General features: G+C 37.6%; 2 protein-coding genes across 2 annotated transcripts; both read right to left on the reverse strand.

The window, feature by feature from the left end:
* Positions 1–1,818: 1,818 nt before the first annotated feature.
* LOC144452482 (caspase-7-like) lies at positions 1,819–8,514 on the reverse strand. Its single transcript, XM_078143579.1, has 6 exons — positions 8,499–8,514; positions 5,627–5,798; positions 4,975–5,228; positions 4,222–4,397; positions 2,346–2,475; positions 1,819–2,087 (listed from the first exon to the last, which is right to left on the reverse strand). Exons 1-6 carry the CDS (start codon positions 8,512–8,514, stop codon positions 1,819–1,821), a joined length of 1,017 nt encoding a protein of 338 aa, XP_077999705.1.
* Positions 8,515–10,299: 1,785 nt separating this feature from the next.
* LOC144452483 (NACHT domain- and WD repeat-containing protein 1-like) lies at positions 10,300–16,827 on the reverse strand. The gene is made up of 5 exons (XM_078143581.1): positions 16,648–16,827; positions 15,902–16,250; positions 13,340–15,676; positions 12,746–13,006; positions 10,300–12,269 (listed from the first exon to the last, which is right to left on the reverse strand). The coding sequence occupies exons 1-5, from the start codon at positions 16,825–16,827 to the stop codon at positions 10,300–10,302; spliced, it is 5,097 nt and encodes a 1,698-aa protein (XP_077999707.1).
* Between the last annotated feature and the right edge of the window lie 1,040 nt (positions 16,828–17,867).

Genomic DNA, 17,867 nt, shown 5'->3' on the forward strand with positions numbered 1-17,867 from the left:
TTGGTATTTTTTACGTGAAATTTCTGTTACGTGAAATCATGAAATGTTTTAATATCTGTCTATCAGTAACAAATGAATTGATTTTCTTGACTGGGGACTTTTAAAATATCAGAGTTAAAAACAATGTCTACAAAGAAGCATAGCGTTATATAAATATGTTACTTCATCAAATAGGAAAGTACTAGTACACAGTGTTTGCATTGAAGTAAATATAACTGCGAAATTAAAACTTAGTATTACTTTACACCCTATGTTTCAAAAATACCTTTGTACCAACCATAGAGGGCGCCAGTTATATGTATGTGTACTGACCACCTGTTGGAATGTACAGAAAATCTACATTGCTATGTAATCATGCATACGTTGTCATATGTACACATTTATACATACGTATACGCATACATACATACATACATACATACATACATACATACATACATACATACACACACATACGTACATACATACATACATACATACATACATACATACATACATACACACACACACAAACATACATACACACATACATACATACATACATACATACATACATACATACATACATACACACATATATACATACACACATACATACATACATACATACATACATACATACATACATACATACATACATACATACATACATACATACATACATACATACATACATACATACATACATACATACATACATATAAAAGGCGTATATTAGTAATTATCTCTTTGAATATTGCACAATAATTCTAGTTTATTTTTTGTAATAAAATCCCATGTTCATAATATACATCTTGAATCAAAACAAAAGAACACTGGATTTGTAATCCACACATCCAATTTGTTGCTGAAATAAATCCTCTAAATAAGACACACTATATTTAAATAACTGTACCCATGGACCAACTTAATTGACTCACTGCACTAACCTAATATTAATATATATTTATGCACTCTCTATCTGGGATAGACTATTCTTTTGATATTGATGTGGCAAATTAAGAGGTCCGTGGATACAGCGATCTAAACTTGGTAAATTCATTTGATAGATGTGTGTGTGTGTCTGTGTAATATGTATCTATCTGTCTGTCTGTCTGTCTGTCTGTCTGTCTTTATGTATGTATGTATGTATGTATGTATGTATGTATGTATGTATGTATGTATGTCTGTCTCTGTCTGTCTGTCTGTCTGTCTGTCTGTCTGTCTGTCTGTCTGTCTGTCTGTCTGTCTGTCTGTGTGTTCGAAAGACTATATGTGTCTATACACGTATGAGTTCTTGTTTGTGAGTAAATGTCGACGGCTGTGACCAAACGTTGAACAGTAAGTTTACAAGCAATCTGTATTTGAGAGTGTTTTAGTAACATTTACCGTACTTCTTTGATTGAAATGTCAACTAATGTTGCTATATTCTGTCAATATGAGGCTAAACACAAAATGGGACCAATACTTAATATACACTGTAAATATATACTGTAAAATAAGAAAGAAGTTTTGAGAAAATGTAAGCGCCTCGTAAAAACATACCCACTTTGAATCTCCCCAAACTGGAATAACAAACTGGGTAAGATTACCTTTCACTATTTAAAAAAAATGACTGGAGATACTTAGGCAATAAAATTTACATGGAAATAGAAGCAAAGTCTCACTCCTTTTTTGAAAGTAAAAGTGTTTAGGGTCGGCGGCTTAAACATGGGTCGGTCGGGTTATCGGATACACACATTTTTATTTGACCTTTGAACTCAGACAGGGGTTCTTGATTGTTGGCATTTGTGTAAGTTGTACTCTTACTGCCATATATGGTAATACTTAATTGTTGGTCTAGATTGTGGTTACTCTTCGTTTTTGTTGTTCTGGTGGTTTAGCGGTAAAGTATAAATCTTTCGTCAACCTTGTTTCAATACATGGTATCTGTTTCTTCTCACTACTTGTATCGTCACCAGTGTTGGACTCAAACTTGTAGGCGACCTTTCTGCAAACACGCGTCATCATACGTAGCACGTCCATGGTGTCACCGTGGTTATCAATGACGTCACACAGAGACTGGATGAACCAAGAACCATTGCCAACATTTCTCCACGAATAGTACCCTGCAAATGATATTGATGTAAACAATGGTAGAAAAAAAACATTTTATAGATGTCAGTCAAATAACACACGTCATTTTTCAAAATTTACTGTTTGTGTATTCATGTAATTTGCATAAAATTCTGGACAAATATTTTGTAAATGACCGATAATGCACCGTTTTGCCCGTATTAACAGTTAGGAGATTCGCATTCCCTCTATCACAGATAGAAGAACTGCGCATGTCACGTGGTAGACTAAATATTCAAATTGTTACTCACCAGGTACGGTTGAATAGCAAATAAGGAAGTCAGCCTCTAAAGGAATACGTTGGATTCTTGGTGCTGCATCTGTTTCATCTTTCCCATTGTGCAAAACAGCCCCTTCGTCATATTTCTGTCCTCTGCAAGCCTATATGGTGACAATATATAACGACAAGTGTAATTTTTGGTGATTATGATCAACTATGCCTCAATAAAATATTCATAATCATATTATAATCATATTACCATGTAAATAAAACAAATATTTTGGGGCGTTGAGATGGTTTTCCAGGGCTATTCCAATAACCTAATACATGAATTAATTTAGTTATTAATGTTCGGTAGTTAATTATTAACTTCAGTGAAAGTATTCTATCAATATTTTGTAACATTTATTACCACTGACTAGTCCCTTTTGTTGTTTCAATATTCAAAGATGGAATGCCATGGTTCAGCTTGATTCAAAATACAAAATAATTGACATGTGACCTCAGCGTCTGATCTGTGTGTTGCCTTGGGGATAATGCTTTCCGGGAGGCGTGGCCGGGAGGGCGTGGCTGAATCTGATTGGTCAGATTAGCATAACGTGATCCGAATGGAAATTCCCCAACAGAAGACAGTCACACCCTCTTCAACCTGGCATGGCCACCTGAGCGGAATGGTGAACTCATCGTCGACATTTTTCCAGAGAATTCTATCCTAAGATCCTAACTGAGCTCAAAAGAATCATCTCAAGACGATTGAGGGAGCAAAGTCTACACTCGACGGAGGTTTGGCGAAAATTCAAGAAATTTGGGCAAAGTTATAGCCGACTTTGTTGTCATACAACTTGGCTGATATCGGGCGTATAAACAAAAGCACAATGTAGTTGTCGGTCACACTTTCGATGAGACTAAGACGACCCTAAGATTATTAGCCATCGAAATATTGCCTGGTGTTTGTCCTGTTGAGAGTATTATTCACATGTTTTTGTCATTTTTGCCAGCGTGGGATTTTCTGGCTTGTTTTGAGGTGGTGGAAGGTTGTGTCGTTTTCCTGCACGTATATCTCTGGGCACCGTACTCCTTACGGGGGTTGAGATTCAACTCAGATATACAACAGGAATGACAAATTCAAGGCTTTGGCTCTTGTCGGTCTGTTGTGTGTAAGTAGGGTGTGATTTTGCTAGCAATGGCATCTCTCTGTGCACTTAGGATAAACCCTTTGTTGAAAACTGAATCATCCATTTGCATTGGAGATGGTGGTGTGAGAGGTGTCGACATGACGGACCACTCTTTTTACATCCCGTAATGGAAGGTTATGTTATGCCTCTGTCTGTCTGTCTGTCTGTCTGTCTGTCTACCTACCTGTCTGTCTGTCTGTGGACACGGTATCTCAACTACTGCATCGATTCTAATGAAACTTGCCATCTGTCATATGGTACTAACAAGAACTGACTAGATTTTGGCAACCATCCAGTGAATATTAATTAGTCATTTGCATAATTAAATGTGAGTAATTAGGATAACTTAGCATACTCCAAATTCCAACAGCTTCCATGAATAAATTGCAGAAGCAATGATTTTCGGTAGTTAGGTTGTATCTTAAGAATGCATACTTCAATTTCAGTATTATTTAGTATATACATTAACCATAAGAAAGTGCATATGTCCGGATCATATAAAGTCTGTTGATGTAGCTTACTTACAGCTTTAATGAATAATTTGCATTAGCAATGATTTTCGGTAATTGGGCAATACCATAATTTTGTACATATATCAACCTTAATAATGCACACTTGTTGGTATGAAGTCTATTGATATAGCTTTTACTCCATTATTATTATTATTATTATTATCATCATCATCATTATTATTATTATTATTATTATACAGTACTTAGTAAAAGTACATACTTGTATGAAAAACAATTTGGGTTTCCCAATCAGAGTCTTGCATTTGTCACCTCGCAACTGTTCAATCAGTTCTTTGGTTGGTATGTAACCATCTGTTGCCGCCACTTCATCTTCATCGCCATGACTTAATATAGCTACTGCAATACAGTCTTTGTCTGTGTGGTCATCACATGCTTCTATTAACGAGAGAGTACAACATAAATAACAAGTCGGATATGAAATGAAAAATATACTATTTCAAGGAAAGCAGGGCATGAAACAAGGCATACAACTATCTGTTTATGGTGTTACAGCTATCCATATATGGTATTCAAGTCATAATCACGCTATCTACATATAGCATTACCAAATAAGGCATATAGCTCTCCATATATGGCATTCAAGTCCGAATGTTATCCAGTATATCATTACCAAACAAGGCATGCAGCTATCCATATATGGCATTAGCAAACAAGACGAAATGCTGTCTACATAAATATTATGGTATTGCAAACAAAGCATGCAGCTATATTTACTATTCAAGTACGGCATTAGACAGCAAGGTATACATACGGTCATCCATATATGGTATTGCAAAACAAGTCGTGCATCTATCCATATATGGCATTCCAAAACAAGTCATGCGTCTATCCATATATGGCATACCAAAACAAGGCATGCAGCTTTCAATGTATCCCAACATCTACCTACACCCCAACAGGCACACTCCACTAACCATAAGTATAATATGACAATTAAAATACCAAAACGTACGTATTTGCATGATGGCTTTCATCTTACGGATTGTCATATCTTTGTACATTTTGATCTCAAATCCAAGTTTGGTAAAACTATCAGCCAATCGTTGCGCATCGACGTCAGTGCCATTACGTGTACCCATCCTGGTACCTGGCTCGAACTCCTTGTTATTGATTATAATAGCGTAGCCTCTTTTGGGATGTGACATGTCATACTGATCTTCCAGACATTTTGAGAGAATGTCGTGTGTTGCAGTACCATCTTTATTTCTTAAAACAAATATACCAACAAACACAATGTAAATGATCGTGTGTGAGAGAGAAGGGGAGGAGTGGAACGTCAATGTTACAAATATTATTTGGTTTTAGATCAATCTGTTTGAATGAACACCTAAACGAGAGATGATAGGAGTGTATATTCAATTACTCTTTCTACAATGTGAATATTCGTTGAGTTAGGCAAAGTAACAATACTTACTTGCTTCGACCTTTCTCTGTAACTTTTCGCCTAGGATTTATCAAAAATAAAATAAAACAACGTTATTGGAAAGGAATTCATAGTGAGCGTGGGTAAAATATAGGATCCTTACAATGGATCCGAAACTGTTGTCCATCCGTCCATGGCATTATTTTTAGAATTAGTATTAGCAGAAATGCAAAATTCTTACCCAGATACTCTGGCATCTGTTTCATCTGCCAAATCGTCATGAAGTGCTTGTAATTCATTATTGTTGACTTCCTTGGTTAGTTCCACCTTTGACCCCATGTCATCTGCATTGTCGCCTCCATCTTCATTGACTGACTTTGGCGTGTCTTTCACATCAAGTTCTGCCATAACATCTTTAATATTAAACGCAGAACAGTAAACAGAAAAATATACAAAACATGTAAATCTACTTTTAAGTTATCTCACCCCACCCTTAATGAAGTTTTGACTGTAGTGTTTCAATTCAATGTCACATCTTAATGATTCATATTCCATCAGAAAAAATAACACAAAAGTGAGCACCTAACAATCGTATCAATCTTCAATAATATCCCAATACTATTAGGTCTTTGAGGCCAAATAAAATAAAGTATTTCCAATAACCCGACCTATCCTATAGTTTAAGCCCCTGACTCTAAACATTTTTTTGCATGCCAAATAGTAAAATGGTAACAATTTACTTCTATTTCCGTGTTATATTCATGCATTTGCCTCAACTGTGGTCGCTTTTTAAAAGAAAATCATATTCCAGAGAGAAAACAGGCCTTTATAGACTGCATAACGTGTTCGTCTAATTAATTTAATTCTTTTACACCTCATCAAACTCTCACAGAAGTATTTTGTGACCGACAAGTATATTATCTAGGGGGGGGGGGGTCGATATATATTTTTTTAAATTTAAAGTACAATCGCATAAAATTCCGACTATTTCCTGAAATAATAATAATTTCAGCTCTAATATTAGTTTCAGTATTTCGCAATCTTTCGGGAACATTGCCAAGATACGAGTCACTCCGATATCAGAATAATCATATAAGAGTTTAGTCACGTGAGAAAGAATCAACAGCGTATTTTTGCAGGGGGAGGGGGAGGGGTAAAAAATAGCGATATAAAGTAGTATTATTGTATGGAATTTATGAATTGTGAATATGTTGTTGACCCCAATGTATTGACCAATAGGGAGCTTTGTAACTCATTTGCTGCAATTGTCTATTTCCTGAAGGAAAAGTTTTACTGCGAAACCGTTGCATTTCAAACTATTCTGTTGGCCCCTGAGTCACAGTTTTGACACTGTCACTAATCAAACCAACCAATGTTGACTTCTCAAGGCCGTTTGTGTTCGATAATTAAATAAGAGATCTTTATGAATACTTCGCTTCTCACATATTTATCCATGAGGATGTGTCTTGTCGAACTCTAACCTATACAAATGGCGGCGCTAACAGGCTTTAGGAAATAGGTATTTTTGAAAAGTTTATTAAATAAAGGTATGTCATGGTGAAGTAGCGCTAAGCCTCATCTGTCTATTTCATCTTTCAATTTGTAATTTTTTATTGTTTCTGTACGGTTGTATCAAACAGAGCCAGTGAACACTAACATATGAAAGGTTCGGTACTACACTGGATACGTACATAATATTATGTATTTACCTTTGGTACGGTTGTCTTATCTCCAATTCGTAGTACCGGTGTCATCGTACGCAATTGACTCTCAAATATTTCTACGAATATTTGATGGCCTATCGATTTCAGTGTTCTGAATGTCTAAAGTACATAAGTGTGTTTGTTTTATGTGAATGTATTACCCAAAAAACATTTTTCGTTATGTATTTATATACATATGATGTATATCCGCAAATAAACAGAGTGGGCTCGTGGTACGCTCAGAAGCATTATCGATGACCCCCGTAGATAGAATTAAGTAATGTATTATATTTGCACCTGTTAAAATGACTATGCGGGTAGTTTTAAATTTGTTTATGTTATGAGAAAATGACAGACTTATGTTTGTTCACCCATAGACCCTATACACAGGAGGAAATGAAGATGAAATATTCACTGCGAAACATACCAAATTCATACCATATGAACAACGGTAACCGTTGTTATTTATTTTTGCCAAAACATTTCGCCAAGAACATTCAGCAAGGAATTTACAGCTATTTCCTAACACTAAACCCCGAATGTGCGACGAATATGAAAAAAATGTCGTAGTGTGGGCTTACTACACTTACTGACATGGACTACTTTAATTTCAAAAGCGGGTGTAGAGAACTTAACTTTGAATGTGTAATCGACGTATTAAACAAAACATTTCGACATAAAATGCTGAGACTGCGATGAATAGTTGTCAAATCTTTATCTAAACCCAGTATTTTTGCACACAAAAATTCACAGATGTAATGATTTTCAAACTAGCTGACTATACAAACATAAAGCTAAAGACTGTAATAACCATGACAACAAACATTTGAAAACAGATTTAAAAAAAAGAGCCAGCCAGCCATTAAAGAGAAATGGACATTAATATCGCAACATCGTGTTTGGCGTATTACTACTAGTCTGCAAGATCATGGAAGTCATAAAAAAATGTCACCCTACTGTGAGTACAACCATGGAAGTATAACATACTTCCACTGTACAACTAAACCAACGTCCATTCGATAGCTTATATCAGCATGACGCAGCCGTAGTCCCCTAGTTTAGATTGCGTCTAATCTTTTAAACTGAGACCCTGATTACCATTCGAGAGTAGTAGCATTCGTGTATTGACGATTATTCGTTAGTTTGTATTATGGCGGTAAAGTATCCATTAACTATACATGTAGTGATATCAATACATAAGATATGGTAATACAAATGTAGTATCTACGACACAGCTGTTGGTATCAATTAGTGGCATTTTAAAATCAATATCACTAATTCATAATATTGATTTTCACGGATACTCGGATATTTGCATCTAATTTTTCAATATAACGACTTTTGTGATGCTATACTTTAATGTGTAATATGAACTATAAACGATGATTCGTAGTCACATGATTGTCATACCTTCCAAATCTGCCATTGTGTTGCAATCTGTAGTCGTGGCCATGAACTCCGCCCTCTGTGTCGATAATTCGGCTCGATAAATCTATTCCATATACACCGGAATCCAGTAACTTTATGATCTCTTTGACGGCATAAGTTTTATAGTTCTGTGCTGTTATAAAACTTTATGAAACTGCTGCGCCAGTTTTGATCTGTGAGTGTAACGTCATTGTGTGGGACTCCCCTAGTGATTGGTGACATGGTTAATAATTAATACCATGCATGAATTGATAAGTGCATTGAACAAAGGAAAATGTCATCAAATTCTGACACTTCAACATCATACATGATTTGATATGTGAACAAAGGTAAACTAGTTCTAAATACAGGTCTGACAACATATTGTATGGTTTGACAGGTGAAAAAGGCAAAGAAAAAATATAACACAAATTAGAAAAAAAATCAGGTCACTTCTTGAGGAGGTCTGTCTCCCCCCCCCCCCCCCCCCGGGTACTTCCCAAATTTTCAGACTGGGGTGTGAGGTCCCAATTTCAAAACATCTACCTACATGTATGTATGTACAATCCAAAAAACCAGACCCATTGTAAGGGATTTCTAGTCGTTCAGTTACCTTTATTCTGATGATGTGAAGGTGTTTCTAAACCATGAAGACATTTCCCATGTTATCAAGCCCATGAATGCATGATTAGGGAATTTTTAGATGAAAAGCCGACCCTTGTTTAGGATTTGAGCATGGAATAGTGACCCATTTGATCTGCACATACCCGTTGCTTTTACATCCATGGGAGTTCAACACATTTGTGGGGGAGATAACACCAGTGAGTAAAAATAAGTAAATTAATGATAAAATCAGCGAAACACTATCAAAACGTTTTTAATGATTGCTATGTAGGATGACATTGTATACTTTGGCACTAAAACTTGTTTACGTCACGAGATTACTCACAAGAGCATGCGCACTACTGACATGCAAAGTATTTTGTCTAACTGAATTGTATCATTTGTAATACAGAAAAAATGAAATCACAGATTGGAATCCTGTCAGTAACTATAACAATACAGCTTGCTCGACTTTAATATCAGACTACAGTGAATGACTTTTCATGCAATAAACAGATAACGGTATTTCAAAGTTCTGATGATGAATGTCGGTTTGTGCCTGAAACAGTGTCTTACTATATGTGATTTTTGGTCATTCTGAAATATATATGAGTAATTTTATTTACAAAAAATAGACTCAATACAACAATAATGTTTTGTATCCGATTGGTAAAAAATACACAATTTCATTATTTCTGAACCATTCTCCTCGTCTTTTGTTTCGTGCAAGCCCATAAAGCTACTCTACCTGAATAGGACTCAGTACACACTTTGATTTGGAAGAAAATAACTAAATAAGTACATAACGTTTAAAGGTTAAGTCTACATACCGAATATTTAATATGATAGTAGAAACATTTCTCGAAACTTTAGCTAAGGACAGGTGATTGGCAACTTTGGTAACGACCTACATATGTCATGCAAATAAGTTCTATTCTGTAAATAAACGTATAGAGCTATCATAATGGTAACGGTTCTCTGTCAGACCGCTATAATCATGGTGGTGGTTTGCATATACTATTGGGGACTAAGAGTCTGACTATTTCAGTATGTGAGTGTTTTATATTAGACTTTCAGTTATTTCAGTTTTCACAGGAAACGTAATTTTTGTCTGTGGATCTAAGAAGAACTTTGTATTTAATAGCCTTCAATTTCGTGCTATCAGAAGTGAACATCAGCAACTTCTTGAGCCGATAGGTGATTACAGAAGAGCACAAGATTTCGACGTCGTTGAAACAGAAGATTGTGCCGGTCCCGCTTTCTGTTGTTTCTGACCCCGCTTTTGCTGTTGTTGCTTTTGTTGTTGTTGTTGTTGTTGTTGTTGTTGTTGTTGTTGTGGCTGTAAATTTGCGTGACCATGCTGCTTTCTCCATCTTTCCTGTAGGATGCCTTTGTCAACGTTGTTGACCTTGAAAAACAAGACTCTGTCATCAGCTGTGGTGATGAACACCCTGTTCTTCTTAGGGATGATATTGATGGACTCTATGGCTGAATAGCCATAGATGTTGACGACTTGGATTCCCAGTGCAACGCTCCATACTCGAATTGTCACCTCCTCTTTGGCGGCACTCAGAATAAACTGGTCGTCTGCTGTGATTTTGGCCATTGTGACGATATCGTCATGCCCCTTGAAGACATGTACTCTCTGAAGCGAAGCCCTATCCCATAGCCTGACCGTTTTATCACTTGATGACGTCACGAAGAATCTATCATTTGACGATAAATTGATATCGGAGACACCGTATTCATCTACATGATACTTGCTCTCCTTCACAGGATCATGGGCTTGCAGTCTGGCCATTGGGGTATCACTGGCAGCACTGACATCAAAGAACTTGATCACACCATCGGGATACGCTGCCAGTAGAACTCTCTCATCTTTCGTCAGTGCAGCACAGCTCATGTTATCGGTACCGTGTTCAAATTCTAACCGTCGAAATGCTATAACTTCTAGGGTCTTCGAGTGAAATATTACGTAGCTGGTTGCACAAGGTGCCAACACTTTCTCATCACGCAGAAAGAATATGTCACAAGGCCTGGTATCAGGACGATACTTTCCTCCATACCACTGTTTGGTGATGTCGTAGCCGTACATGTCACTAATGTAGCTGTCCCCACCCAAAAGTAGACTTGAGCTGCCATCAGGGGATATCCGAATGCCTGAACACCGTGTATCCAGCTCTTTGGGACCGTCTCCAATCATAGCCAGGGTCTTTGTGTCATATTCATTCAAAGATAAGGAGCCAACACCAATCAGTCGTCTGCCATCAGGTGTGGTATCGATGGCGGTCACAGGGTGTTTGTATTTAGCTTTCCACTCAGTTTTAGCCAGTTGCTTTCCATTATCAACATCATACATGATTAGGTTTTTACCAAGTCTGTCGACCATGACCACACGTTCTTCATCTCCGAGTAGGTTGACTCTGTATTCGCATCGACCTAAGTTACGATGTTTGATGTAGTAAGGTACAAACAGATCATCATCATATCCATCTCGTTCCTTTTTGTCTTTCTCTCGGATGCCATCTATGTTCCATACCTTGATAGTTTTATCATCCGATGCAGTGATCACCAATCGGTTCGACTGTTGCAGGACCATACATATATCTTGGACGTCCTTAGTGTGTTGAAGTCTTTCCACAAATTTGAGATAGTCGTCTCTTGCCCCATCCTCTGGTGGTTTCCAGACTACTCCATATTCATTACTCTCATTGATCGTTAACACCAGTTTCCTTCCCTCTGTAAAGAGAACCTTAAACGTCTTCCCGCCATGACCACCACCAATACTCATCTTCTTGACAGTCGTCATGGTTACGACATCATAGATTATAATACCAAAGTTATCAAGGATCATCAGTTGTGTATCGTTGTTCAGGAATCTTGCATCATAAGGGCTGTTATGGGATCGTTCATCGAAGTAACTAAACTCGCCAGTGTGGACATCCAGCAGTGCATGCTTCTCAAAATGCAGACCAACGTAATGGCCATCCGCTGTGACAGCTAGTTTGCTAGATGCAGTGGGTTGAAGTTTGCTGCGATCAAGGATCTCGTTTACCATCCTACCGGTCAATAAATCCCATATTTTAATGCTAGGGTCATCTTTTGCACCACACGTCACAATCAGGTGTCGTCCTTCTTGAGATTTTGCAATAACGAGATCATTGATGAATGCTACAAAATACAACAAAAGGTGAAAAGGTAAAAGATTGAACAATGAGTTGAGTGTTATTACAATATGAACATTGGTTTGATAACAGTCCCAAAACAATCAAAGAGGAGTGATGAATTTATATCAAAACTATTTCATAATATCTAATGAGGTATTTTCAATGTATGTCACTAATCATGTATCAAACATTTTCGAAAATGTACTTATATAGATTAAATTGATCTGTAGATGGGATTATGATACATACTCCTGTATTTGTCCTGTAGCAAAGGTTAAGAAAGCTTTGTGCATTACTGCAATGTGTTTCGAATTATTGTCTTTACAATGAAAAATCATCTACAACTGATGCAAGTCCTGGCTGTAAACATTATCTGTGCTGTCTTCTCCCATGTGGTTTCCCATTGCTAAAACAAGACAACTCCGTCTTTCACTCTCTTGATTAAATTATTAGGAAAGCAATAACAAAACAGGTTTTTACCTTTATGAGCTTGAACTGGGGGATATAGTTGACGACCGTTTTCGAGACTCCATACTACGAAGAAGAACTCTCTGACATAAGTACCACCTCCGCCATGTCCTGAACGATCGACTCTTTCTGAATACATTTCACTTACTGCAAACTTTGAATCTGATGTGAATTTTATAGTACAGTGACCTTTCCCGGTGTGACCCATCAGATTTAAGAAATGCTCGCCAGTTTCAACATTCCAGACATTAATCTGTTCATTACGTAATTCCTCTGTGAAAATAAAAATACAGTACACATTTTATCATTAGTTTCATATCGAAATGGTTGCTTGGTTACATTCAAAACAGCTTTATGTCACCTCTTGTATTTCTTCACAGACATCACAGAATCATATGTTCCTTGAAATTATATCAATATACTTCGTACAGAAATCATGCTTATTCTCTCAGTTCACAAAATTGGGTAAAGAACCGTTAGTCATAATGATGGCATTAACCAGGATGGTAGTTAGTGCGCAGTGTCTGTGCATTCACGTTTCCTTTCTTCCATATTTTTGATAATCAAAATGTCAAATTATGTTTTTTTTACCCACTGAAAACTTACCGTCACGATATTCCAGTCGTCTGTAACTGTAGGTGACAACAAGCATATTATCTGGCGTGATGGCAACCTCAAAGACTGGAGAATCATGGCGTTCTTTCAATGTGTGCAGAATGGTGCAGCTCTCCAGGTCCCAGATAATAGCTGTCTTGTCCTTAGAACCACTAACAAGAAGTCGACCATCTGAAGTTGTATCAAGACTCATTACTTCTGCAGTGTGTCCGACAAGTTGTGTTCGCAACAAACCACCAGCTTCAGGAAAACATTGGTTGTATGGTAGGATTGGTATGGTCTTACTAGCTGTTGACTTCTCTGCATCTGAGACCAACTTTGTGATGTTCTGGCCGTCGACATTGGTTAATCTTCCAATTAATTCATAGATGAGATTATCCGGTGCCTCCCTTAGTGCTGATGCACCAACGCGGATTACATCGCCAACGTCACGTATTTCATTATCATCCGGGTACTCTTGGAGAGCCACGTCGAAATCTTGAAGAACTTCTCCAAGACCCATGCCCTTTAACTTAGCCACCAGGAAATCAAAATTACATAGAGCATGTTTCTTTAGCTGGTCAGCATCTTTGGTGTAAATCAAATGGAATGGTAACTGCTCTAGCTTCCTGACATTAAAGCGACTATTTCCAAATTCTAGGGGTTGGGGACCAACTTTCCTGTCTTCCTCGTCTCTCTGTGGTTTTTGAAATTTCGACATTTGAAGGGAAGTGTACTGGAAAGGTTTTTTCGTTCCTCCGGACCACGTACCGATGTAATACTCGGATGACGTACCGTGTAAATTCTTCACAAGCAGGGGGTCTTGTAAATACCGTTCTCTGGCTGCTTCAATGAATTGGCGATGATACCAGTATATGACACGTGACCCCTCCGCATCTCTCTCAACTAGGTAGTCGTTGATTTCAGCTCGTATGCGTGTCCATAGCAGTGGTGGGATTCTTCTAGTTGGTGGTAACCAATAAGCGTAGACTTCATTGAGAACTTCATCATCCAATGAGAGCAAATCTTCAAGTTCTGCTTCAGCAACACCATTCTGAGAGATGGTCATGTAGGCTAGGGCACGTGATACCAGTGTTTTACCATGGTATTGCTCCAGTCGATCAAATATCAATGATATCATACCCTTCACTGATGGTTCAACTTTGATCTCAGATGTTGGAAGATACGACTGCCAACGTAAAGCTTGGTCAAACAGTAACTTCAGAAATAGTGGCAAACTGCACTTTTGTATTGCATTAGATATGATGGTCTTCTGTTCTGTTGTGACTGTTCGTTTTTCGGTCTGCAACCACGACTCGATGATCTTCGTACTTTCATCAACCGATAATTGCGTCACTTCAGCTTGGGGTGCTCCTGTTGGAAGGATTGACTTCAACCTCTCTAAAATACCGAATTCCATAGGGAGAGTTGATACCACGATTGCTGCATGTGGAGGTAGATACCTCGGTAACCAGGACATTCTGTGTGCGCCCTCAGCCGGTGATAACTGGTCAAGGGAATCGATGAAAATCACTAGCGGTTTGGCTTTGGTGGCGTATCTGAGAACTTGTGAAAACCAACGAACAACCCTGAAGTAGTCGTCAGGAACGACTCCTGGATCCTGGCCATATATGGCTAACACCTGTTGGCAGATTGATTTCAGTAACTGACGTACACCTGTACTTGCTGGCGTTGTACCAAGGAATCTCAGTATCACTGCAGCATTGCTTTTACCAAACCACTCTGATGCTGACTGGAACGCAGCTTTGGCCATCACCGATGTCTTCCCACTACCAGACTCGCCATACAGTACCATCGGGTATGCCCCAGCTGGATTACCATTGACTCTTTCCTGTATATACCCTCGAACTTTTGTCAGGAGTTCTACTCTGCCATGAAATGATTGACACTTCAATTTACAGAAAGTTAGATGTTGAAGGATCTCTTCATACATGGGTATACTGTTGAGGTTGTTTTCATCTTTCTTTGCAGCGAGATCGATGAGATTTACGACAGTCTTGTAAAACGTGTCAAGGAATTTGTCTAAATACCGTTTGTGTTCTGGAATATCTAGATCCACTCCTTTCTCGGACCACTTATCAAGTATAGATTCGATAACATTAGATTGCTTCAAAACTCCACGGACTCGTTTATCTCTTAAATCTGTTAGTAGCTGTTTGGCGTCTTCGTCAATTTTGTTGTCTTGCCAATTGATATCAATGAAGTTTTTCACTTCTTTTTCGCCCACGTGCTCAGTAAGGTCAGCAAACTTACGAACGAAACAGATACAGTGTTCTTCCTTGTTGCCTGTAGCGTCAAGAATACCACGTTTCACTTCATCATGGGTGACTGCAAAACATAACGTAATTGATAACGGTTCTAAATTGATAATTATAGTGAATTGCAGAGTTTTATACAGTCTGCCTTTGAGAGAGAGAGAGAGAGAGAGAGAGAGAGAGAGAGAGAGAGAGAGAGAGAGAGAGAGAGAGAGAGAGAGAGAGAGAGAGAGAGAGAGAGAGCTCGTACAGCTCAGCATAATACAATACCTTAAATGTTCAAGCACTAGGTACATACCTGATATTTTGTACTTAGATGCTTGGTTCTCATCAAATTTCCCTTTCTTCTGACCCATGATGGCAGCATATCTAAGTGACTCTTGTATATTCTCAAATACACTCCACCATTTATTGCGATCTTGGTCCATTTTGTCTGGATTCGCGTTATCATTGAAATGTACCAATATAGAACTAATTGGTTGTAGTACGTAAATAGGTGGGACTGAGTTGGTGTCTTTATGAAACCATTCATTGAGTGTTTCCACGGATTTTCCATCTTCTATCAAAACCTGTCTCATGGATTCAAATTCAGGAGCAGGAATCTTCGGTGGGAAAGGACGGTAACCGTATTTTTGACACAAAAATGTCTGGGAATATTAAAAAAAACATGAAATAAAACAAGCCGCCGGAATTTTGTATTACTGTACTATAACTGGCAATTGCTTATTCATGCGTAAATACATTGACAAAGTCATACATACATACATACATACACACATACATACATACATACATACATACATACATACATACATACATACATACATACATACATACATACATACATACATACATACATACACACACACACACACATACATACATACATACATACATACATACATACATACATACATACATACATACATACATACATACATACATACATACATACATACATACACACGCACTTTCTCATCTTTGTTATCCAGTGACTATCACAAAATGGAAGGTTAAAGAAACATTCATATATATTCAACCTACCACAAAATTTGGACCAGTGGAGACTTTCTGGCATTCTGCAATTTCTTTCATGCACAATTCTGACGTCATGTGATCATCTGTAGCTTCATCTCGTACACCCCATCTCATATCAACCACTTGAAATTCCAACCCATACTTTGATTTACAGTAATCTTTTAGTTTAGGATAGACATCTCTCATCAAGGCATTCCGTTCTACCGATGTGTCTGTAAATAAACAATATCAGGTGTACTGTAGAGGGCGCCAAACAAAAATGTAATTAATGATACACAATCATGAATGTTAACACTTTCATCTCCCTACGTGATCATTACGAACTTTTAACCGAATCTGATGACGGTAGCTCATTTCGCATGAGTCTGTAGTTCGACTAAAGAATGCGTAAGTGGCTATACTGAAGATGGTCGAGTTTGACAGTTTCGAACGTCACCCTCGGCTTTTATTCGGCACCTTCCGAGGGTAGATCCGAAGTCTTACTGCAAACGTAAGAGAACCTTTGAACTGACTATACATCACCATATTTCGTCGTCAAATTGTTTGTTCTGCGATTACACAAATATGCTAATGTACAAAGGAAAAAAAACTAGGCGTATAAGCTTACAAATAAAGTAAATAACCATTCTTTCTCATTTCAAAATCCCGAATGTCTATAAATTGTAAAACTGATACGAAAATGTTCTAAATATACCAAAGTTCGCTTTATTTATAAAACATATCTCTCTTGACGAGGTTGTCTACAGACGTTGTCATGTACTGTTTACCTACAGTGCCGTTGTCATGGGGCGACAACCATGTATATCGTAGCGATGCGGTGTATATTACACAGTAATGCACAATGTCCCGGCTCCCAAAATAAACACACTGAATGTTTGTCACATCCCAAGATATATTGGACGTCTTTTTTATGTTTACTTTGGTGTGAACTAAATTCTTCCAACGACTAAAATATTTCGAATAATAGCTAGCAAATGGTAGAGTTCTATTCAGGAATTGATCTACCGCATTATGTAAATTGCCACTATGACGTAATTATTTGGTTAACCAATAAATTCGGAAAACTATCTCGATACTGTTTTCCAAGTCACTTTGTACACATTTCACCACATCTATCATTCTTTGTTGACCTAGATTTGGTTCTAAATGAAATTCATTGTGCATTAAGTATGTGAATTGTGTACAAATTGACATAGTATTCTAACTACATACATACATACATACAT

Source organism: Glandiceps talaboti, chromosome 22 (assembly GCF_964340395.1).
Source record: "Glandiceps talaboti chromosome 22, keGlaTala1.1, whole genome shotgun sequence".
Classification (NCBI taxonomy): Eukaryota; Metazoa; Hemichordata; class Enteropneusta; family Spengelidae; genus Glandiceps; species Glandiceps talaboti.